Source organism: Amia ocellicauda, chromosome 1, assembly GCF_036373705.1.
Source record: "Amia ocellicauda isolate fAmiCal2 chromosome 1, fAmiCal2.hap1, whole genome shotgun sequence".
NCBI lineage: Eukaryota > Metazoa > Chordata > Actinopteri > Amiiformes > Amiidae > Amia > Amia ocellicauda.
Window position 1 is genome coordinate 5,607,523 of NC_089850.1, and position 26,862 is coordinate 5,634,384.

The 26,862-nt window shown below is 39.0% G+C and overlaps 1 protein-coding gene across 3 annotated transcripts in view; it reads right to left on the reverse strand.

Annotated features, from left to right (window-relative positions):
- The window catches only part of LOC136752806 (low density lipoprotein receptor adapter protein 1), a 68,928-nt gene that overhangs the window by 19,721 nt on the left and 22,345 nt on the right, over window positions 1-26,862 (reverse strand). For all 3 annotated transcript variants that reach the window (XM_066708480.1, XM_066708564.1, XM_066708652.1), the window contains exon 2: window positions 10,263-10,405. In XM_066708480.1, coding sequence (XP_066564577.1) covers window positions 10,263-10,405 — 143 coding nt within the window. The remainder of the gene's footprint in view (window positions 1-10,262; window positions 10,406-26,862) is intronic.

Here is a 26,862-nt window from a genome sequence, read left to right on the forward strand (position 1 = left end):
TCCAAATGAGAGCTGGGAAACTAGCGTGAGCAAAAGACCAGTCTGCTGACACAGTGGTTTGAAAACATTTCCAACTCCAGGGAGCTTGTGTGTGTGTGTGTGTGTGTGTGTGTGTGTGTGTGTGTGTGTGTTCGTGTGCCTGTGCCTGTGCATGTGTGAATATATTTTGAACACAAAGGTGTGGGAGAGGGTCTTATATTCATCAGATGTCAGAGTTTTGTTAAGGCTGAGCAATATCAATACAAGGATGAGTCACTAACAATACAAATGTCTCCCTGTGAAAAAAGAAACCTGTGCCCACGTACTAGTGATAGACTAGCAGGCTACCACTGCTTTGGGACAATCTTATGGAACAATCTTTCTCAGGATACCTATCTTTCTATATCAGTAACAACTTTTAAATATTGATATATTTTTACTTACCTTTAAAGTAAGTTTTTGTTTTACCTTTGTTTTCTGTTTGAACTGTATTGAATTATTAGTATTATTATTATTTATTTCTTAGCAGACACCCTTGTCCAGGAGCAATACAAAGTGCAATAATACAGTGCAGTTAAAGGCATAATACATTTTACAAATTCCAATTTACACAATTTGTACCAGTCGAATTTTTAGGGGTTATAATGGGAGTTTCAAATGTAACTGCCTAATGTTGCGTTCATATTGTTGACAAGAAAGACAAAATATAAATGAAAAGAATTGAATGACCGAGGGAAAAGTCTTGTAGCAGGTATTCTCTGGCCTATTGGTTGTCAAAATCCACATTCTACTGAGAACATATTTCTGAATTTACATATGTTTGTTTAAAGAATTTTGGAAGCTCTGTAATCATTTCTGTAATAAAGCAGAATAAATACAATACGTTCAAATACAAAGTTAACAATTGCAATTGCTGCTGTTGTGTTACTAAAATCTTGCACAGGGAGTTTCAGTTCAAAGATTGAAGTTGACTTTGTTGCTTTGTCACACTACAGTCGCACACCAGCAGTTAATACATTACTGTTTTTTAAATGTTTACTTCAAGCTACAAACCCATTTCCACAATATGTTTAAACCTCAATCTTTAAACAATAACAACTCTGCACACAGGCAGAAGTAAAAAAAAAAAAAAAAAAAAAAAACACATTGTAAAAGTTCATCATGGGGAAAAGGTGAAGAGAGATTCCGATTATTCAAACTATGAAAATATGCACCTAAAAACTAAAATATGATTTGGTTGCCTATACCGGGGGACAAGTTTGTGTGTATAATCATTGACAATGACAATGGTCCTTTATTTAATAAGGAAGGATGCGCAGGGACCAGGAAACGTCTTTCTCATTTCCCACACTGAGATCTGTGTCATTGCAACAGCCACGTCAAACAGACAACCAATGCAGAAACATTTCCCCCTGTCTCAATACTAATCAAGTCTGCAGAGCGAGCATGTGATCTCAAATCTCATTATATGTTTTAATGTCCCAGATAAAGTTGTAGCAATCAGTGAAATCTTAAAACATATAAAACATGGTGGTTTTTGCTAGAACATCTGGACAAGAAGTCATCAGCACAGATCTAGACTAGTTCTTGTGAACGTGTCAGTGAAAATAGAATCCACTGAAAATCAGGACCTTTTTATTGATGTGTTTTATATTTGATTACACATCAGAATGTGATGTATACCTGAAACAACATTGTGTTGGTGATTTGTCTTGTCAATGTGTCTTGAATGTTAATAATAAGGGAACTATTCTGTAGCATACAGGACTGGATCCACCGCTCTTATTGATTTGTTCCATCCACCTTCATTTTCATTCAACAGAGAGTAACAAGAAAAATAATTAATAGTGTTAAAAGGATGCCTCATTAAGGGAGAGAACCAAGGTATATTTAACTTGATAATTGGTGACACCAATTGAATGGCTTGCTAATATTTTCCTCTTTTTCTTAGCAAAGGCAAATCTAATCTTAAAATATTATATTCTAATACCTGTACAGAAGTGTTACATTATTTAGCATTTGTTGCGTTTCAGTCTCTCTCAAGCGGAATAATGTTGTGTCCACCTTTTATTGAAGATGAAATGGAGTTTAATGAGAATAAGTAGAAAACACACATACAAAAAAATATGCCGAGTCAAAGATAAATTAGTCGAAAAATAAAACTTGCCCACTTACTAAAGCTGCAAAAAACTATGTATTATTATAACATAATGCTCTCATTGTTTCTTAACAAACACTATGAGCATTATGTTATACTAATAAATAATTGAATGAGAATACCCTGCCAGGGAAAAGCTGAAGTATACTAAACTAAAATAGTGTCTTAAATAACATATTTGTAGTCAAGATGACAATGCTTAAGCATTTCAAAAGACTGGACAGTGAGGTTGACTCTCATAGACCCACATACCGAGACACAGCTACAACCCCACACCATTATCAGAGCCTTGAATGAAACTAACGGAAATCAAGTGAATGCAAAAGAAAAACCTCTGTACACTCAAGGGCTTTTCTTACGTTCCCTAAAATGCTAAAAATATGGAAGACCATTTCCACCACAAAAAAAAAAATTCACCCATTTTTGTTTTATGTTTTTTTTTTTATCAATTTGCCATAATTATGACTTAGTATCTCATAATTTCAACTTACGCTAACGGGGAAATTATGAGATAGTAAGTCATAATAACGAGATACTAAGTCATAATTATGAGATAGCAAATTCACCAAAAAAATTTGCAAAAGTAATATTCCATGACACCAAAAAAGACTGAATTAAAAAAATAAGGTCATTTTGCATTGAATTTACAAAGCCTTTTCATTCAGAAGGCAAATGTGTTTTAACAAGGGGATCCAACTGGGAGTGAAATTATAATATTCTAATTTAACGAGATGACTTTGTCAAGGACGAGTGGAATACAGTGGAGGGTTTCTGACTGGGACTTTGACTCCTGTATTATAGCTAGAAGAGTGCAAATCAAATTTGAGTGTAGCAGCCTGCTTATTAGTGAAAGCAAGAGAGAGACTTAACTCTAAAATGTTGTTGGGATCATGGTATAACATACAGTACTCATTCACCACTTCTGGGACAAAGAAGTTTTGGGTTTTCCTATCTTGTGGTAAATGGCTTTAAACACAACCATAGTGCTCTCGACCAGAACTCCTGTCAATATAAAATTAAAAAACGCAAATCAGATTCAGCTACTAATGCCCTTAATCCTATTCAACTAGTTTTGTTTCCATGGGAACTAAGAGACAAAAGCCAGAGCGGAGCCGAATTAATCTGCTCTGCCACTGATCAAATTCCAGATGCTAATTGGGAAATTATTTCTTTCTTAATAAGTTTTCTTTGTTTGTATATTCGATGAACTGTCCTCTACAGATTACCTTACTTTACATTGACTTATCAAATCTGTTGTCTGTACAGTTTTGAAACATCCTACACAAAAGTATAAAGACATGTATAAATACCACTATGCCATTCACAAGGCTACAGGTATCTTTTAAACTAAATGTCTTAGCTTTTCCCAGAACACACATGACAGCTGTTTGTGTTACAACAGCTTAGATTAGTCTTTATACTCAACTCGGTACTAATATGAAAGCTATGGCAATATTACAAAAGGAGGAACATATTGTATAGAAAGGAAAACCATGACTTTTATTTCTTAGTATGCTGCAGGCAGGGCAATGTGATCTCAGTTCAATCACTCTGATTCTCAAAAAGATTAAAAAGGATCCAGCTTCTTCCATCCCTGAAATATTCCAGTAAATATGCATGATGGCATACAGTTTCAGTTTTAAAAAGGAAAAAAGTAAAACTAAATGCTAAAATGTAAGCACAGTACAGTTGTTTTCACACATTACAGTTTTACCTTTTATGATTTTTGTAATGCAATTTAGTGTAGTGCAATTTTTTGTTTAGTGTTTTGACAAACCATTGTATAAAACACATAAAATAATACAAAGTTAATAATTATATATTTCTTGTTAAATCAATGCAATTTAATTTCTTAATAACATGAAAAGAAAAAACAAAAATCTCTTCTTCAGTCATTGATAACATAACTAACAACAGCAACAACCGGAACAAAAACCAGTCCATCATGTATCCAAATTGAAACTATCAGCAAGGATAATTTAGAGGACGCAGGGTTCAACACGAACAGGAACTTTATTTGCACAGTGCTTTTCAGGCTGGAGTGACACTCCTCTAACACGCTACCCTCACATGTGCTGAACTCAGCTCACTCTGCTACTGAACTGAACTCTACATGCACGCACTCACTGTACTGAATTCCACACAAACCACTCTGCACTGAACTGACTCAGCGTGTGGGAACCGTGCACCCCTATTTAAGCCCTCTGGCCCCATGACTGGCTCCTCCAATCACGTCGCCCCCCGTGTTCCCACGCTAACCCTTAACCCCAGTACTATCATGCACATGCACTACACACGTGAACCAGTAAGCATGCACACACACCATTAACCGCCCCATGCCCCAACACACAGACAGACACCCCCACACACTTACCCATGCCCCCCCAGTCCCTAACCCGTCGAGGCATGGACTCCACTAGACCTCTGAAGGTGTGCTGTGGTATCTGGCACCAAGACATTAGCAGCAGATCCTTTAGTCCTGTAAGTTGCGAGGTGGGGCCTCCATGGATCGGACTTGTTTGTCCAGCACATCCCACAGATGCTCGATTGGATTGAGATCTGGTGAATTTGGAGGCCAAGTCAACACCTTGAACTCGTGATTCATCAGACCAGGCCACCTTCCTCCATTGCTCCATGGTCCAGTTCTGATGCTCACATGCCCATTGTAGGCTCTTTTGGCAGTGGACAGGGATCACCATGGGCCCTTGTCAAATTTGGCCCTTGTCAAAGTCACTCAGATCCTTACAATTGCCCATTTTTCCTGCTTCTAATACATCAACTTTGAGGACAAAATGTTCACTTGCTGCCTAATATATCCCACCCACTAACAGGTGCCATGATAACGAGATTATCATTGTTAGTTACTTCACCTGTCAGTGGTCATAATGTTATGGCTGATCGGTGTATATAAATATATATATATATATATTGTGACAAAACGCCTTGGCTGTACACGTGTGCGGGTCTTCTCTGTGATCTTCTTAGGAGTAAAAAGAAGTCATGACCCAGGGAGGAGGTTGCAAAAACAGGGCTGTGCCTGTATGTTTACTTCAAACAAAACAAATCTGAAAACAAAACCTAACTCACACTGGAGTTGTAACTAATCTTACATAATCATTCTATTTTAAACAAAGTCTGGAATAAATATGTCTTGGCTTTCTCCTTATGAGCTACCTCTGTTTTCCAGATCACTCACCCTATTGTCTCTCTCTTCTCTCTCTCAGGCCCGCCTTATATACCTGGTGAATAATTGAGGAAGTAGCACCAGGTGACCACATTAGGTGGTAGAATGGCTGCCTGAGGGTTTCTGGGAAGTGTAGTTGTCTAGGGTTGGTATTCTACCCTAGAGTACAGACCTTGCAGCAGACCTGGCCTGACATATCTGCCATGTATGACCCTGCCCCTTGGTTTGTCACACATCCTCCCCCCCAGCTGCGACCCCATAGGTTGAGCGACAGCCACAAAGAAAGCATGCACCCGGGACAGCCCATCAACATTCCCCATGGCCTTCCCTGGCCTGTGCTGCAGGGTGAAATGAAAAGGTTGGAGACTCAAAAACCACCTCATCACACGGGCATTCCTGTCTTTCGAACGATGCATCCAAGTGAGGGGGGCATGGTCAGTGATCAGGGTGAAGTGCCTGCCCAACAAATAGTATCGAAGACTGTCCAAAGCCCACTTCACTGCCAAACATTCTTTTTCAACTACTGAATAATTTATTTCATTGGATTCCAATTTTCTGCTAAGGAACAACACCGGGTGTTCGTGATCACCCATTCTTTGGGACAAAACCGCTCCGAACCCCACCTCAGAGGCGTCCGTCCGGACTATAAATTCTTTCTGAAAGTCAGGTACCATTAAAATGGGGTTGCTGCAGAGCGCCTCCTGTAGGCTCCGGAAAGCCTGGTCTGCTGTATCACCCCATCTAACCATATTGGGTTCTCTAGCCTTAGTCGTATCAGTCAGAGGGGCCGCTAAGGTAGCATAGTCGGGAATAAACCTCCGGTAGTACCCAGTTAACCCTAAAAATGCCCTAACCTGCTTTTTATTGACAGGCCTAGGCCAAGAGTTTATGGCTTCAACCTTGGATATTTGGGGTTTCACCATACCCCTCCCTACTGTATAGCCCAAGTATTTGGCCTCTTCCAACCCCAAATTGCATTTGGTTGGATTAGCCGTCAGGCCTGCTGCATGTATTGAATTCAATACCGCTTGGAGCTGAGACAAATGTGATTCCCAATCTGGACTGTGAATGACCACATCATCTAAATATGCTGCCGCATACGTCCTGTGTGGTCTAAGTATGTGGTCCATCAACCTTTGAAAGGTGGCAGGAGCACCATGCAGGCCAAAGGGCATCACTGTGTAGTGAAACAGACCATCTGGGGTTGCAAAGGCTGTTTTTTCTTTGGCACCTGGGGTCAAGGGAATCTGCCAGTAGCCCTTGGCTAAGTCAAGAGTTGAAATATAGCGAGCATTCCCAATATTCTCTAACAATTTGTCTACTCGGGGCATTGGGTAGGCATCAAACTTTGAAATTTCATTAACCTTTCTAAAATCATTACAGAATCTCCAGGAGCCATCAGGTTTGGAAACCATGACTATAGGGCTGGACCACTCACTGTGGGATTCTTCAATAACCCCTGCCTCCAGCATTTCCTTAACCTCATTTCTAATAGCGTTCCTGCGAGCTTCTGGTACCCTGTAAGGCCTCATATTTACCTTCTTTCCTGGGAGAGACTAAATGGGTACGCCCTGGTATGCCTGAGAAAACTTCCCTATTACGTATTATCAAGTCGTTCACCTCCTTCAACTGGTCAGGTGACAGGGCGGCTGCAATATTCACCTTCGGTGTCCCTAGTGGCTGAGGGGGGTAAGTCAACATCAACACTTCCCTGTCCTTCCAGGCTTTAATTAAGTTGACATGATATATTTGTTCTGGGGGTTGACGGCCGGGTTGTCGAACCTTATAGTTCACTTCCCCTATTCACTCTATAATCTCATAAGGTCCCTTCCACGTAGCCAGATTGGTCATAACCTTAGACATAAAGGGTGTGCCCTGATCTGTTAATATCTCCCTCGGTATCCCCAGCCTACTACACATCAACATTAGCTCTTTTGCAATACCTTTTGAAGCCATGGTCCGCAGTGGAATGGCTTCTGGTTACCTGGTGGCATAATCCAAAATAACCAGTATATACTGATGCCCTCTGGCTGATTTCGGGAGAGGTCCCACCACATCCATAGCTATCCTAGCAAAGGGGGTCTCTATGATGGGCAAAGAGACCAGTGGGCTTCTGAAGGCTGGTTTAGGAGCATGTAGTTGACATTCAGGACATGAGCTACAATGTTCTGTCACGTCTGCATGTAAGCCTGGCTAGTAAAACCTCCTCAGGAGTCTATCCTTGGTTTTGTCCATCCCCAGATGTCCCCCCAGGATATGCCCATGTGCCAGATTGAGAACTGTTCGTCTGAACGGGGTGGGAACTAGCAATTGATCCACAATGTCCACCCCTATCTTATTTACACGGTACAATAGGTAATTTTGTACCATAAAATAAGGATAAGCTGTTGGCGGGTCTGCAGTAGTCATAGGGGTCCCATTTACTACCTTCACATTTTCTTTAGCATAGTATAGAGTGAGATCTCGCACCTGTGCACTGCCAAATTCAGTGGGGAGTCCCTCTAACACTGACACTTCTATATTGTCAGCTTCAGGGGTCTCTATCAATGGATTCTCACCCACCCTGCTAGTGCTGGGTTCCTCACCCTCCATAGGGTCATCTACGTCACTACATTCCACCCCTATGTTTTCAATTTAAATTTTCCCCAACCAAAACCTTCACTATCGACTCGACTGGAACCAGGTCTACTTTTAGCTCTAGTTGTGGGATCGAGGTAACTTCTGGCTTACAGTTTTCAGTGTGCATTTCCAATTTACTCTGTTTTCTACCTAGTTTTAAAAAAATAGGAAAATATCGTCCCAGTATCACATCATATGGCATGTTGGGTACCACACCGACTTCGTTATCTATATATAGACAGAGAGAGAGAGAGAGAGAGAGAGAGGCTAAATATCCTGGAATAATACTCTTCTCTATCCAGTCTGAGAGATAAGTCTATTGTGAAACATACACTTAAATACATCTTAGAAGTATGCATTCACACTCAGTACTGCTTTTAGAAATACATCATTATTTTCTTGTTTTTCTTTGTTATATTTGCTTAGGATAGCTGCTTCCAATGCCAACCTGAGGGCCAATACTGAGTGCTGTTTTCCACAGTGCTCTGATCTGAAATAGACTGGCGACTGGAAATTCGGTAACAAATAGAAAATTATAAAACCACAGAGTAATTGATTACATTCTTTAATGGCATGAGCAAAAGCAAAACACCTTAAATAAAATGTTCATAAATAAATTTTTGTCTTTAACTCACATCTGGGTGTTACACTCTTGTTAGCAATTCACATTTTTCGCAGAGTTAACAGCTAAGAGAGGGAATTACACATTTGCATTAAAGGAGCGCTATATTGTTCCCTATAATGGCAATAACAAACCTTTTAGAGAAATTAACTAGTCTCAGCTCGTCAGTACATGGAGACATATGAGTTAGTACTGTGTTGTTGGAACTGCTGCACTTGCTCTCTAAGATGTGGCAGTTTAGCAATAATATTGGTCTTGTTCTTATATTATTACTGCCAGTGCATTACTGATTTAATGTGGAATTCAAACACCTTGTCACTCTCGGCCTGAGGACGACTGGAAAACAGGGCGCAGAATTCCTGCAATATCTGCATATTTCAGCAAGAAAGTGTGTACATCGAAATGGGCTTTACAAACCATGTGATTTTATATTATACAGGATCGTACAGAAAATCACAGTCATCTTGGCATAATCTCTGTCTGAATATTTCTATGACCTTGAACCATGGGGCCATGTGAGCTATACTATCCTGCTATACTGATACTATCGATATTCTTCACAGGGAGCTAAAGCAAAGCTAGTATGGAAAATGAACAATACAACCATATAAAAGTTTTCCAGATCGCTATTACTAACAATGCACATCTCTAAAAAGATTGCCATAGTAATTTTTCCACAGCTGCTTTAAAGCTAACCATCCTTTGCCCAAGCATTCTTCACCCATCTACTGTATCCTCTCAGCACAACTTTACATTGGTCTTATTTCTGAGCCTTCCCACACAATATGAAATGCCAATATGTTATTGTATTGTCTTAGCCTAATTGTGGTTTGGAATATTAATGTTACATATAGAATTGATTGTGATAACTGTTTTGATGGAATGTATTATTTATTTATAAAACAACAAGCACAAAAGGAAGCAGATGTCAGAACACAAGAAAGTTTGCAAACGAGAGGAGCCCATTCGCCCCATCGTGCATTAATAACTAAGTGATAAAAAAAAATGTAAGCACAGAAGGATCTGGTAAATTACCCTTTACATTAAATGCAATGTTGCAAATATATAAATATGTGTGTGTGTGTCTGGAATGCATGTCAATTCATATGATCAATTTAATTAACATTAGGTGGATTAAATCAACCCTTGACATACATCCACTGATGGAGGAATTCTGTTCTCACATCTAATAATAAGGGAGCCAAAATCAATAATTTGTTAATTACAATAACTTTGAAGCCTTATAATAAATATGTCTATACTTGTACCTTTTCAAAACATGAATGGTCAATGAATAATACACTCAGTTATGGATCTTAAAACAACAACAAAAACAAAAAAAATCAGTTAATTACATTTTCTCTCAGAGAGTAATTTTTCTACTCAAAGAAGGATGTAATGGCTCACTATACTATGAAGATCTATAGCTAATGACTCAATCTAACTCATGTAAAGGGATTATTTATAAAGACTCAATTCTCATCAGAGCTCTGTCATTTAATCGTGAAGCAGACATGGCTTATCAACACTAATCCCAGCTCTAAAGGCAGGTAGAAACAGTACCAAGCCTCAATATATCAATCAAGACATCTCAATCAACGCCATTGCTTTTAAATGGATGGTAGCATTGATCATTCATGCGAGGCAGACCTTTGATTGGACATTTCACCCTGCCTGGCCTTAAGACAGACCTCACTCACCATGGAAACTATCCTTCTGATGGCTGCCGATGCCATCTCTTCTCCCTTGGGCTGCTCCACGAGGGTCATACCCAGGTACTTGACGTTGAACACCATGCCTTCCAACAGGGTCTCTTTTGTGTCCGTCCAGTTCTCTGGCAGCTCTGAAAGACAAGTTAGGTCATATTAGAAAGTTTCCAATGTGGTGGCTAGGGTCACACTACACAATTTCTATAATCCGACCTGGTTTTGAGAGCGGTGGGCAGCTCAAACTTAACGACCATTTTTCACCAAATATATGTCTTTTGCATCGTGAAGGAATGCACACTACACGATCATTTAAGGACAGGGGGTCACACACTTGAGCTAAGGTCACACTAGATGATTTTTAGCCCGATCTGAGCCCGATTTTGCTCTTCAGACAAATCTGCACTGTTCGTCATGACAAGCAGCTTGGTCGGGGCGCGTACCTGCCACCAATGGTCGCGTAGTGTGAGACAGTCCATAATGATATCGCTTGCCCTCCGATTCAATCATAACCTAGTCGGAGCCCCTACGATTTTATTTAACATGTTTAATATTTATGACTCACGCGGAGACTGGCAGCAGCCAATGAGAGTTGACCTGACTGAAGAGAAAAAAGAAACGGGAAGACTAATCATGACAGAAGTATTAGATTTTCATACTTATTTATTCAAATACCAATGGTTGATTTTGAGCATGTTATTTAAAAATACTTTGAAAATAATATTTTTAAATACAAATACCAGTTAGTATCTGTAATTGACCCAGGTCTGTGCAAGATATACACTCACCTAAAGGATTATTAGGAACACCATACTAATACTGTGTTTGACCCCCTTTCGCCTTCAGAACTGCCTTAATTCTACGTGGCATTGATTCAACAAGGTGCTGAAAGCATTCTTTAGAAATGTTGGCCCATATTGATAGGATAGCATCTTGCAGTTGATGGAGATTTGTGGGATGCACATCCAGGGCACGAAGCTCCCGTTCCACCACATCCCAAAGATGCTCTATTGGGTTGAGATCTGGTGACTGTGGGGGCCAGTTTAGTACAGTGAACTCATTGTCATGTTCAAGAAACCAATTTGAAATGATTCGACCTTTGTGACATGGTGCATTATCCTGCTGGAAGTAGCCATCAGAGGATGGGTACATGGTGGTCATAAAGGGATGGACATGGTCAGAAACAATGCTCAGGTAGGCCGTTGGCATTTAAACGATGCCCAATTGGCACTAAGGGGCCTAAAGTGTGCCAAGGAAACATCCCCCACACCATTACACCACCATCACCAGCCTGCACAGTGGTAACAAGGCATGATGGATCCATGTTCTCATTCTGTTTACGCCAAATTCTGATTCGACCATCTGAATGTCTCAACAGAAATCGAGACTCATCAGACCAGGCAACATTTTTCCAGTCTTCAACTGTCCAATTTTGGTGAGCTTGTGCAAATTGTAGCCTCTTTTTCCTATTTGTAGTGGAGATGAGTGGTACCCGGTGGGGTCTTCTGCTGTTGTAGCCCATCCGTCTCAAGGTTGTACGTGTTGTGGCTTCACAAATGCTTTGCTGCATACCTCGGTTGTAATGAGTGGTTATTTCAGTCAAAGTTGCTCTTCTATCAGCTTGAATCAGTCGGCCCATTCTCCTCTGACCTCTAGCATCAACAAGGCATTTTCGCCCACAGGACTGCCGCATACTGGATGTTTTTCCCTTTTCACACCATTCTTTGTAAACCCTAGAAATGGTTGCGCGTGAAAATCCCAGTAACTGAGCAGATTGTGAAATACTCAGACCGACCCATCTGGCACCAACAACCATGCCACGCTCAAAATTGCTTAAATCACCTTTCTTTCCCATTCAGACATTCAGTTTGGAGTTCAGGAGATTGTCTTGACCAGGACCACACCCCTAAATGCATTGAAGCAACTGCCATGTGATTGGTTGGTTAGATAATTGCATTAATGAGAAATTGAACAGGTGTTCCTAATAATCCTTTAGGTGAGTGTAGATCCCTACAATGCGATTCTCAAATTGTGGGATGGATATAGCCCGTGACTGTTGCTCAGCTCCAGCTCTCACAGCAGAGTATGCAGGCCACATTGCCCTCACCTCCCCATCCATTTCCGCGAGATTTGGGCAGTTTCGAGGCTGTGTCGGAGATCCCCACAACACAGGATTTCAGATCAGTAATAAAATAATGCCCAGACAAAGTATGGTCTATATCAATTTTTTCTTTCTTTTTTTAAAGCGATCTCTCTAAAACTAAATCTAAATAAAAAGTAATGTAATCATGTTGTGCAGAAAATGTATTGATGTATTGTGAGAAGTAGAATCATTTATGTAATGTTTTGGATGAACATATTCAGATTCTTTACTGCAAACTGACCTTCAGTGTGAGATCCACTAATATTGTCTACTGTGAACAGAACACAGGTAGCCTACAGCTGGTCTGAATTTAGAGAGACTATGAGAAAATTAGCTGTAAAGATAAGTTTTGAAAATCTTAACTAAGCCCAACTGAGAAAATCATTCAATATACTGAGTAATATGGAGCTTCTGTTGGAACAACACACTAGAGACACTGTGCCTCCTCAGGACCAGGGTTTGACACCACTCTATTAGGTTATGTGCAGTTGTAGGGGTGCTAAAGTGTAGAGAGTCCTGGCTGGGCTCCAAATCAGTCTCAATGCCAGAATGCCTCAATCTAGTTTAATTTCTCACTTCACCTCGTCTGGTGTGTAGTGACTGCCGGCACACAGTGGCTAAGCACACCATTTCGGAGAGCACTGCACTTCAGCAATGCAGAAAGCGATTCCCCTGCTACATAAAAAAATCCTTATGCAAGTTTACCTCAGATAATTTACCATAAGATTTATGCACTTTGAACATGGTTATACTATGATTTTACAAGAGGTTTACACTGGACATTGACCCATAATTCTAAGGCATGTTTACTGTGGTAATTTATTTATTTAAGAAGAAGAATAAAACGGTGAACTATTGTCAAATGTGAGTATTGATCAGCACCTATATTGAACTAACCCAAATAATTCCAATTGGCTTGTCAGGGGTCTGTGTATATTTGTCTTTCTTTCTGATTCTTGAGAAGGCTGTAGCAGACAGAGACACACTGTTCCCAAAACATTTAGTGTTCCTTGCCTTGACATTTTCAGGGGATGAGGTAAACATTGATAAATTGATAACAAACCTCCCTGCTGTTTCTAAGAGTCGTCCACAAGGTCACAAGTGGTGAGGGTGAATGTTACCCAAAGTGTATGGCAAAGGGGAATTATTCTAACTCGTTACATATATTATTGATCATTCAGTAATATAATCTGCTAGACTGGCAGATTAAACAGCATCTGATGAATATGATTTGATTCTTTCGATTTTATGCCACATATGGATATTTTCTTAGTTCTGTCTTGCGTTCTCACCCTTTAAATGACCACACCTACACCTACAGACTACAGTGCTTATTCATCATCTCACGTCTTGTATGCACTGCCCTGATACAGCCGTTCTTGTTAATTCAGAATATTACTCTGGGATATTCATTTTTCTTTTATAATTATGGGGAGTTATTTGCTCACTTGCAATTGATCATAAACTGTATTAACATTTATAAACTTTAACTAAGGATTTGGTTATACTTTTGTAAGTATTACATAATAGTGGTTTCAGTGCAAACAAGTAGAAACTGATCTATATATCCATAGTTTCCGTTTTCCATGTTACGCCTACAAAGTTTATCATTTCATTATATATATATATATATATATATATATATATATATATAATCACATGGACTGTGATCTGAACAGGCATAAGCACTCTGTCTGAGTAGAGCAGACCAGACATGTGGAAAAGCCCAGAGCAATTAAAACAGAGCATCAGGGCTGTGTCGTATATATCATCTGGAGTGGGTAGGACAAAAGAAGATATTGAAATCACATTTGGCAGTGCTCGAAAGTCCTCCGTCTCACCATCTGTTCCACCAAACACCACCAGCTGTTTTCCCCCCGTATAGACACAATCTTAATATTAACCGTCTGAATGAATAATCTATTTGAGAAATTAGATCTGTTTTTGTTACCTTCATTCCCACAAACAGAAAACAAAACCTTCAGATGAAATACTGTTTTGAGAGAATCTGCTAGTGGTAGATTCATATAAGTATAACTTTATAACTTTAATACATTTTACGATCAATTGCAAGTGAGCAAATAACCCCCGATAATTATAAAAGAAAAATGAATATCCCAGAGTAATATTCTGAATTAATAGCAACAGCTGTATCAGGGCAGTGCACACAAGACGTGAGATGATGAATAAGCACTGTAGTCTGCGAGTCTGGGTTTCGACATGGCGAGTTTGTTCCTGTTGCTTCCTTCATTTCTTGATGCACATGTGTTGTGCTGTTCTATTCAGATACCTCTCCTATTTTAGGTATCCTCATGTCAACAATATACTGTACAGGTACAGGTTGGGTGGGAGAATACATTTTGTTTTTTTAACGCATTTAAACTAGTTTTACTATAATTGTACAAGTATAACTTTAGGGGTGAAATATACAATATAATATAACATACCTTTTCAACTACAATAATGAATGTTTACAATGTTGTGCTTAACAAATTGTTTTTTCAGTCAGTATGTTAGTTAAGTATTTCTGCCGTTTACAGGAAAGTAAACCTTTGAAAGGTTGTGTGTGTGTAATACAGAACCCTCCCCCAACACCATGCTTTATTCCAAGAAGTGATTTCATAGATTATGTGATGTTTACAGAAAGTGACAGTTCACCAGCATCTGCCAAGAGTAACTCCCGGCCTGACCTTCCACCCTATTTTCATAAGAAATACAAAAAGCCTTTCAAATCTTTACCGGGAATATATACCAAGTATAATTACATGTTTTGTCAAGGAACCATGGTTCAGTAAGATGTCAATGTGGTCTGCTGATCCATAACCAAGCAGTGAAACACATCCCAAAGCAAAGCTCATTCGATTAAACCCGATGTCTAAAAGAAAACTCTAATGTGAGTGGAATACAGGGAATAAGCAAGGACAGATATCTGACTCTGAGGATGATTTTAATGCTTCTCTGGAGCTAAAGGTACTCAAAACACGGATTTTGTGTCACTTTAATACATAAAGACACTGTTCATTAATCTAAAGGGACTTACCATTTCTTCAGAAGCCTCTCGGACATGAATTATTGAGTACGCTATTGTTTATGCTCCGGGCCATCAAATGTATTTCCCTCAGCTACAGCGGTTTATTTATTTTTTTAATATACAATTCTTTCCTCCTGTTTGACAGTAGAACTGTTTTTGGGAAGAACAAAAATAAATATACTCTCAAGCTGACTGTTTTATAGGGTTGAGTGGTTTAATTTCATGGGCTATAAAACTTCATTTAGTAAGGCATTTAGTGAAGCTCGCATGAAACGAGATCTAACATCTCCTTCGATCTCACGGTTCTTTAATCTCCCAATCAGTGGGTCAACTCTTTTCTACTGGGATAATATATCATTCTACATAACCACGCACAATGTTCTGCTCCATTGACAAAATGGATGAAAACAGCTCATGGATGTCAACTGAGTATTAGAGCTTCAATAGGTTTCAAGAGTGTAATAGGCTGGATCTGAATAATGCCATCACTATAAGAAGTCTCAGATCAACTTCAGGATGCAGGATCTTTGAGAACTTGTTGTCAAGTTATGCCGGCACTCTTAGCTTTGTATTAATACGAGTGATTGAGAACTGTACTCAGATCACAATTGAGACTTGCTGTCTGCACAGCTAAAAATCCAAGCAACAAGACAGAGTGGGAGTAGGGTCAAATCTCACCCCCATTAAGCAAAGCTTGGCCTGATGCATACAAATATATAATCTGCTTCACTAATACTCACTCAAGGTGCTTTCACAACAGACCATATCCTTCATTAAAAAGCAACAACAGCTAAAGAATGAGTTTCTCAAGCCATCAAGAGCCAGTAATGAAAAGAGCAGCAGAACTGATTAGGACTTTGATCGAGCAGGGGTTAGGAGTCCTGGCTCTGGGCTGTGCTGAAAGGTGCTGTGCAATTGTGCATCAACATTGTTTCTACTATATTAGAGATACTGAGTGAGGTTTGAACTGAGATATTGTTTCAGTTTGGAGTCCTGTTTTCATGACCATTTACTGTTTCATTAGGTTTGCCTTGTATTCTGAGGGAGGGGGGGCAGCTTAATCACATGTCAATTGTTAATGTAGCTGAAGCTGATTATCTGTGTTCTTTCAAGAACTGGATCAAATTCGGGATCAGATAGCTATTAAAAAGCAAACAAAAAACAGCGCTTGATTGGCGCTCTTGCTTATGCTGTGATGTACAATTATATGTCTGAAAGCCTGTCTTCTCATGATATAATATGGACTTCTTTTGGAATCTCTCTGGGGCATTCATATATATATATATATATATATATATATATATATATATATATATATATATTTATATTGGATAACAAATCAGTGCAGAGGGAGATATTAGGAGAGAAATCAAAAGAAGAGCAACAATGGGATGGAGTGCATTTGGAAATAACAGCATGCTGCCGAGAGGAAATCTACCCACTTGTCTCAAGAGAAAAGTATTTGATCAATGCATACGACCAGTGCCCACTTATGGATGTGAAACCTGGTCCCTTAATGAAAACATGATACAGAAACTGCAGGTGATACAAAGGAGCAAGGAAAGATGTCTGCTTGGAATAAAATGAATGGATCTGAGAACAAAGCAAAATATGTGACATCACTGAGTAAAAATGTTAAAATAGCAAGGCTGGACACATTGCAAGACGAACAGATCAAAGATGGACAAAGGACGTGATTGAATGGATCCCAAGAGATGAAGAAAGACCTAGAAGATGAGCACATGGACGATGGGAAGATTAAATCATACACTTTGCAGATGTGATGTGGAAAAGAGACATATTGGGGAGCCGTCATCCAGCAGTGGATTATTATAGGGTGATGGTGATGGTCATGATATTTACATATAAGCACTCAAAGGCTCTGGTAGTAAGTTCAGGTCCAGTTATTCTACATCTCCAAGTTATCAGATTATCCATTATTATTTAATTGGAAATCATAATACATGATACTTAAGATGGCCATTTTTTTTACTGGTTTACTACCATATTATTGTGCCTAATTTACATATACACTACATGGCCAAAAGTATACAGACACCCCTTCAAATTAGTGGATTTGGCAATTTCAGCCACACCCATTGCTGACAGGTGTATAAAAATAAAGCACAGAGCCATGCAATCTCCTTGTTGGTAAGATTTCTGCCCTACTAGAGCTGCTCTGGTCAACTGTAAGTGCTGTTATTGTGAAGTGGAAACATCTAGGAGCAACAACAGCTCAGCTGCGAAGTGAAGCCACATAACCTCACAGAAAGGGACTGGCGATCGCTGAAGTGCATAGCACATACACATTGTCTGTCCTCAGTTGCAACAATCACTACCGAGTTCCAAACTGCCTCTGGAAGCAACATCAGCACAAGAACAGTTCATAGGGAGCTTCATGAAATGGGTTTACATGGCTGAGCAGCTGCACACAAGCCTAAGATCACCATGTGTAATGTCAAGTGTCGGCTATAGTGGAGTAAAGCTCACCGAGATTGGACCCTGGAGCAGTGGAACACGTTCTCTGGAGTGATGAATCACGCTTCACCATCTGACAGTCCGACAAACGTATCTGGGTTTGGCGGATGCCAGGAGAATGCTACTTGCCCCATTGCATAGTGCCAACTGTAAAGTTTGGTGGAGGAGGAATAATGGTCTGGAACTGTTTCTCATGTTTCAAACTAGGCCCCTTAATTCCACTGAAGGGAAATCTTAACACTACAGCATACAGTGACATTCTAAATGATTTTGCGCTTTGTGGCAACAGTCCATAGAGAAATGGTATGTTGAGATCAGTGTGGAAGAACTTGACTGGCCTGCACAGAGCCCTAACCTCAACCCCATCAACCACCTTTGGGATGAATTGCAAGCCAGGCCTTATCACCCAACATTAGTGCCTGACCTCACTAATGCTCTTGTTGCTGAATGGAAGCAAATCCCCACATCAATATTCCAACATCTAGTGGAAAGCCTTCCCAGAAGAGTGGAGGCTGTTATAGCAGCAAAGGGGGGACCAACTCCATATTAATGCCCATCATTTTGGAATGAGATGATCAATGAGCAGGTGTCCACATACCTTTGGCCATGTAGGGTATGTTTGGTAAGAATAGAACATAGCTACAAAGTCATAAACCTTATAGCAGTTACATTAATAAAACTACACTAGAACATGTAATTATCTTGATAGCTATGAGTTTGTTATTTAAGTAAAATTTGTAAACTCATCCAAAGATCTTTACTTTTTTGGACTTTTCTCTTTTTTTTTTTTAGAACGTCTGCTTATGAATCTAGGACACTACAGTGGCTACAAAATGGGACACGGGCAGGCTAAACTAAGGTGTAGAATAATCAGTTTCCTAACTATGCCCTGCAGCAGAAAATAGTTTATTCACTCCCACTAGGACCAGATGAAAAATGCAAGCTGCCAGACGCCCGCATCTCCCCTCCAAGAACAGCATCAGAAACTAGAGCAGTGAGTGTCACTTTAGAGTGTCACTTAAATGAAACATAGGAAATGTTCCTACAATTCCAACCTATGTTTTTCCTAATCAGCAGTTTAATTAAGCTGTCCCATCTTATAAGCATATATATGATCTGTGCATCATAGGTACACATCTTGACATGGCTAGAATATATATTGAAGAGAGAGTAAGAAAGACAGAGAGGGAGGTTAATAAGAAGCAGTCAAAAACAATATAGAAGTGTGATCCGGTGCACTGTCCAAATAATGTTTGAATACTATATTCCTTGTCTTTCAAGACATATTTATAAACAGACAGTGTATCTTGACAGGTAAGAACAGCATTAAGTGCTTTTGTGTCTTCCAAATAAGAATCAAACCTATTTTAATTGGCACCACAATCTTAACTGCCATCTCACTTCAATCTCCCAGGAGCCTGTTGATCAGTAACAGTGTCACATTCCCTGTCTAAATGCACCTCCACATGTCCCCACTAGATGTTGCCATCGCCCTTCCTTGCCAGTAATTTCTCCCAGCTCCCTTAATTCAATCGGTCAATCAATCAATCAACATTCCTAAACACCATGTCCACTTGTTCAATCACCCTCTGCTCCTAGTCACTCTGCACCTCCCAACGTGGTTTCTCGCTTCCCTCTACTCCACATATAAACCCCTCACTGTCTCTCACACTGTGAAGTTTTGTCAGTACTACACTACAACTCTGAGCAGTATCTACAGTGAGGGAAAAAAGTATTTGATCCCCTGCTGATTTTGTATGTTTGCCCACTGACAAAGAAATGATCAGTCTATAATTTTAATGGTAGGTGTATTTCAACAGTGAGATACTGAATAACAACACAAAAATCCAGAAAAACAAATTTCAAAAAAGTTATAAATTGATTTGCATGTTAATGAGGGAAATAAGTATTTGACCCCTTCGACTTAGTACTTGGTGGCAAAACCCTTGCTGGCAATCACAGAGGTCAGACGTTTCTTGTAGTTGGCCACCAGGTTTGCACACATCTCAGGAGGGATTTTGTCCCACTCCTCTTTGCAGATCCTCTCCAAGTCATTAAGGTTTCGAGGCTGATGTTTGGCAACTCGAACCTTCAGCTCCCTCCACAGATTTTCTATGGGATTAAGGTCTGGAGACTGGCTAGGCCACTCCAGGACCTTAATGTGCTTCTTCTTGAGCCACTCCTTTGTTGCCTTGGCTGTGTGTTGTGGGTCATTGTCATGCTGAAATACCCATCCATGACCCATTTTCAATGCCCTGGCTGAGGGAAGGAGGTTCTCACCCAAGATTTGACGGTAGATGGCCATGTCCATCTTCCCTTTGATGCGGTGCAGTTGTCCTGTCCACTTAGCAGAAAAACACCCCCAAAGCATAATGTTTCCATGTTTCTCCATGTTTGACGACGGGGATGGTGTTTTTGGGGTCATAGGCAGCATTCCTCCTCCTCCAAACACGGCGAGTTGAGTTGATGCCAAAGAGCTTGATTTTGGTCTCATCTGACCACAACACTTTCACCCAGTTCTCCTCTGAATCATTCAGCTGCTTGGCGATGGTCTTGTAGCCCATTCCAGCCTTGTGTAGGTCTACAATCTTGTCCCTGACATCCCTGGACAGCTCTTTGGTCTTGGCCATGGTGGAGAGTTTGGAATCTGATTGATTGATTGCTTCTGTGGATAGGTGTCTTTTATACAGGTAACGAGCTGAGATTAGGAGCTCTCCCTTTAAGAGAGTGCTCCTAATCTCAGCTTGTTACCTGTATAAAAGACACCTGGGAGCCAGAAATCTTGCTGATTGATAGGGGATCAAATACTTATTTCCCTCATTAACATGCAAATCAATTTATAACTTTTTTGAAATGCGTTTTACTGGATTTTTTTGTTGTTATTCTGTCTCTCACTGTTAAAATACACCTACCATTAAAATTATAGACTGATCACCACGACGACCCCTTTTGCCCAGCGTTTGATTGCCCTGTCTTGCTGGTATTCAACCCACGCCTGTCTGATGACCTCACTGCAACTGGTTCTCCCTGTTCCCGTGTCCTGCAGAGCATGAAAAACAGACATTTGACAGACAAGTTTCACAGACATTTGACTAACAGAAATGGAATAATGTGTCCCTGAACAAATCAAAAATCTGAGTGAGTTCAGGAATGATTTTAAAACATAAATGTTGTAAAATAAATTATTCTCTAAACAAACACACATCAAAAATACATCAATATATTTAATATATTTTCATCATTTCAAACTAATTTTATTTTCCTTTACTTTATAATAGACTCCTTTAGTGTTCCTGTATAGAATACAAATAGTAATATTTGGATGCTTGATCGGCTTAGACAGAGAGTATGAAATGTGTGACAAAGGGCTCATGCATTGTTTTGACCTGCTCAGTGGTAGATCTCAGGAAGTTACAGCTGGGCCAAACAATGCAATGCCTTCCAACTGGCCTTCCTCTGACTAAATAAGTCTTGATGAAAATGAGCAGGGATTGACACTGAACACTGCATTTTAACATTGCTTTCGAAAGTGGCTGGAGGCGATCATTTAAGTAAGAATCACAAATCCGAGCTCAAATAAATTGGTTGGCTTTCACGACTGCTAATTTCATGGCCAGATTATGTACAACAGCACCCAATTACAAGAGCCAATTAGTCAAACGAAGTGGTATCGATTTCACACAGCACGAGTCAAGACTCCACTGAAAAGTCAAATGAAAGCCATTCACATTTCCAGTGTACCACACAGATAGACGAGATTTACTAACAAATCTCAACAGCCGGAAGCTCTCAATGTTTCATGTAACACTTCGTTACAGGTGAAACGGTTCATTAACAAGCTTACAAGTTATTTTTATTTATTTCAGAGGAATGGGTTCAATCAAAACACTGACCCAACGTTTAACACCAAACTACAAATCCGTACTGGATTGCAGTTATATTTGAGAAGAAAGAAGTATCCGACAAGAAATCAAGCCACTACCTCAGTACAGGTTTGTTGTTTTATATTAGCTTGTTGGCTAAAGTTTTATTGTAATCGGATTATTTTAGTACACCCTTGTTTCATGTTTTGTCTGCATATAGCCTGTGGGTAGTTCTGTGCAAAGCTGAGCATGGAGATGAAATTGTGAAACAGTGATTTCCTACAGATGTTAAAATAGTAAAAGAAACCTGCAGATCTTTTGTTTTTGTTTGATTATTTCCATGGTATTTAGCTCTCAAAATACAAAAGAATATGTTTAGGAAATGTGCACAAATCACTGACATTTTTTGGAAGAAAACAAATGTCAAGTTTGCCTCCACATGACTGAAAATCAAACTATGTTCTATGATATCAAAATAATCATTTTTTTGGAATGATTTATCAAAATTGGCCATAAGGTAGAATATCAATACAAGTCACTGTAACATTACCACGTTGATTTAAGCCATATTGATTAATTATCACATTTCTGTCACGTGGAAGCCTAGTTTGTATTTGATTGTCATGGTATTGTACTTCCTATTAAGGTCATGCTTAGCGGTTTCCGATCATTTTCGCAAGCTCAAGAATACACCATCACAAAGAAAAGAACCACAACTACAAAGTAGAGAATTGGTGGAAAAAACGAATTGCATATGTGTATGTAAATAACTTGTGGCAGTCCAAAAGTGTAGAAAGTTAAAGAAACTCTGAAAATAGATCATTGATAAATAAGTACAGTTTAATGAACAGCATGTATTTACTAAATTAATCATAGATCTAAACTGTTTCAAAGCTATGGATATTTTCAACTACAACTGAATGCATCTTTGCAGGCATGTGCATCTGTATTTAAGCTATGCAATGTCTATTACTTTTAAAAACTACCTTACAAGCTCTATATTATTATTACATTTATATCAGTTAATACGTTTCTTTAATTTATTTGCGTTCAAGTTTTTTTAAATGCTTTTGCTGATACAAAAACCATATACAATATAATCTATGCTCAACTCTGGTATGCCATGCCTTAAATCATTGCCTTCAGAATCAAAGCTGCGTAGGTGAAAAGACACAACAGAGCACAAATGCCTCCATTATCAACAGTATATTGATGAAGACAAAACACGAGAACATCCTGGTCTGGTGCTACTGCTGTTCAGTGATTGTACAATAAAGTTAGCGCTTGGGTGCCTAACGGTGTGCTTTACATTTGTATATTCTTTTGTCATTCAAACAATTTGCTTAACTTTGCTTAGCAAAAGTTCCAGTGCATGTGCCACAGACACAATATGGGAAGGATCGAGCTGTTCTACCGTGATCACAATGAAATTGTTCATATTCGATTTTAACAACTTTTGCACATAGATAGAATTGCCACATAAGCAAAACCACATTTTATTGCTGTCTGTTCTGGCAACAGTAATATCACTGGAATACAGAGACAAAATGCCCAGGACGCTCTAATAAACTGGACACGTTCAGTGAACTGCATGCAGTAATGTAATGAGAATTCATACAATTCAAAATATATATACATAATAAATCAGATTGATGCAGAAGAGTGGCATCTCTTCTGTGGGAAAGCAAAGATTGAATTTCATTCATCATAATAATCATCATCATCATCATCGTCTTGTAATTTAGCCCTTTTTCAAGCTCAGCACCTATCAAGTGATGTCCATTCTCCAAGCACATATTATTAATTGTTAATTATGAATTATTCCACTGGAAGCAGGGCATAATTAACCCCGCTCATGTACCACTAAGGTGCAAATAAATAAATACATGAAATTGTGCATTAAAGGAAAGACAACTGAGCACAACACATGCAGTCTGAAAACACAATTCTGTAAAAGATAACTCGGAAGAAGCTTCTTATTGGTAGACCAGTCACAGCCAATGCTCAGAGTCCAGGTTGGGCCCTGTAATCCAGAGATAACGGATTCAGATCTGTGACCAGAAAACCCAAAGCCATGGCACTGGGTTGGCTTGGCTCGCAGTGTACCGGCGACTCATGTGGCTTGCCTGCAGTATTATTTGCCTCAATGTATGTTCCTCTCAAATATAGCAGCCTATGGAATAATGTGTCTAGAGCAATAGCCTGATTCCATGGTGGAAAGTGTTCCACCATGCTTTGCACAATTTAGATAAAGTCATATTTATCAGAAGTACAATAAAACTAGTTGGAAAAGGCAGCAAACAGCAGGAACTTATCGAAACTAGAAAGAATCACAGTAAGCACCATAGCTTCCCAAGAGCAAAACTGGGTGAAAAGGTAGGAGCTTCTTTGTAGGACTTTATGAAGGAAAGATATTGTTTGTTTGAATTTAAGTTTTGTGTATGTGTGTACCATATGGTTTCTTATATTTGTGTCTTGCAAGGCATGTTTTTCTAGCTGAGCTCTTCCAATTAATTTCTGGGGAAGGGGATTGTAATGAAATATAATACTTTACGTCACTGTTTGTTGCTTAATCTTCTTCAGTAGTAAATGATAAGGATATGTTCTCCCATCCTGCCTATTAGGAAATATCATGTTATATTTCGATGAACCCACAGACTTTCTTTTTAAGGAGTTGCTGAAATAATCGACTGGCTTACTTTGGAACTGAAGGCTGTTAGAGGGATACTGAATCAGATTAATCTGGTATCAAGGCAGACATACTGTCAGTGTAGTTCTATATGACTTGCAAGGCTTTTTAAGGCATGTCCCAGACATGCAATGGTTTTCAATTAAATTTCCAGGGAGATCACTGCAAAAAGAACCCACGGGCTTTGAGGCTGGGTAGAAAGCAGATCTTGACGTCAATGAAGCTCCTCTTGGGTCTTCATTCTGTGCTAAAGATATTTACTGCATTTGAAACTGTTTACATCCAACTTTTGTGTTAGCTTTGTGTTTTTAAATAATTAAAGAGATCTGGGAAATACAAGAACTCAGAGAAGAGGGAGATTTGCATCTGGAATATCAATCGCCTGCAGGACTCAATGTGCTGGAGGTCAGCGTCAAATAAACTGACTTCAAGCAAGTATTTTTTTTTTTTCACACATGAAAAGAATAGTAAGGAAACATGAATATAAAAACATATTTTATATGTGATACTAAATGTTAATGATTGTAGTTTAAATGTCTTACACGATGACCTTTATATGATGGAGAATACATAAGAAAATGTGATAGATACTGTACATGTTTTTTTGTTTAATGCAACTTAATTGATTCACAAGAAAATTAATCATAACAATTTATTTTTCTGTAGAACTTGAAAGTGAGGACACACAATTATCTCAGCGTCTGAATTGTCCCTGTCGTGGCCTGTACTGCACACGCTGTCGAAGTTTTATTAAAAGATTAAGCCAATATGCCATACAGTTCTAATTAAATCCCTTAAAATTATATTTTTAAGTAGCCCTAAGGGAGAATACATCAAACACTTTTCTAATCCACTCCCAAATTCCATTAGGAAGGTTAAGGGTAATAATCCATACATCAAACGTTCATTTCATTTAAGAAAATCATTTAAGATGGTTACATCAAATCAAGGAACAGTGAGGAATGGATCGAGTGCAAAGTGGATGAAGAAATGCAAATATCAAATCTTGGAAATCTTATCCCTCCATTATTGAAAGTCCCATTTCTCATTATGTCTTCATATACTTGTCTTTTTGTTGATTATAATTACAAAGATGGTATCGGCAAGCAAAGGGAATGAATATAAACTGCAATCCATGAACAATGATTTAGAGAAGGGGCCAACATGATCAGAGGAAATTGCAAATGCAAGTGAAAGAAAAAGACTCCACTAAATGTGATATGTTATTTAGCCTTGTATTAAACTCTTTAATTCAAGCAAACTCAAATCAAAGGCCTGGAGCTGAAATTGAATTAATTATACTTCTTCACCTCTGTAGCTTTTAAAATCTCATGGAGCAGCTGAACTGGTTAAACAGGAATGCTGAGGGATTATAAGTAATACAATACAATGCTTGGTGTGAGAAGCTCTTTCGTTATCTGGGAAGATACTAAACCAAGGTTATAATGTCTATAGATGTCACAAACAGCTGCCTTCTTAGGCATCAAAGAAGGAACAACATGTATTTTAATTACCCACCCTTCTTCAGCAACACAAATCCAAAAATACATCAAAAAGAAATTAGCTAGAAGAAAAATGTGGGTTTCCTTTTCTGTATTGACATCGAATTGCCTTGAGCCCATTCAATAATGCTAGCATTGAACCTCACTTCATCTCTGATAATTCCCCAGTGAACTGGTATTACTGCTCTGTGATGTTCTCACATCAGTTCATAGTGGGGGGGAAAAGTACGAAAAATAAAAAAATCTCTTATTTCATTAAGCAATTCTTAAACAATTCTATACAATTATTTAGTAAAATTTCAAATTTCCAAATTTAAAGAGTTATAGGCCTAATGTTAGTGTTATTTTGCTCGGGGTGGGAGACATCAATGACTGCGATTAAATTTACTAATGTGACCTTGTCCTTGCTTATTGGTCCCATTGATTTGCATACATGTAATCCCGTTAATATTAAAAAGCAGTCTTCTGCTATTTTATGGATCCAGCCTCCGACTCTGGCTTCTTTCGCTGCCAGTCCAGATAGCTAAATGTTAAAACAGTATTTAATTCACTTGTGGCTCAAACTAAATTTAGAAAGTGGACTGCAGACTCCCTAAAGTAATGCAAACCATGGTGGAGAATCACTTGATCATCATAGCTCTTCAAAAACTGAGGGGAAATAAGAGTGACAACTAAAAATAAGCATTGTCAAATTGAAAACGCAATGGTAAAACACCACAACGAAGAAGCTGCCGGCCAGCCACAATGTGATGTATGGATATGGCTGTGAAAACTGCAAGTCTTACATACTGGTTCCTGGAAATGTACTGCTGCATCAATAATTAACTCAAGAAAAACAAAGAACAAACAATTTAAATATGTACACAAAGGAGGGGTGTGGTTACTTTA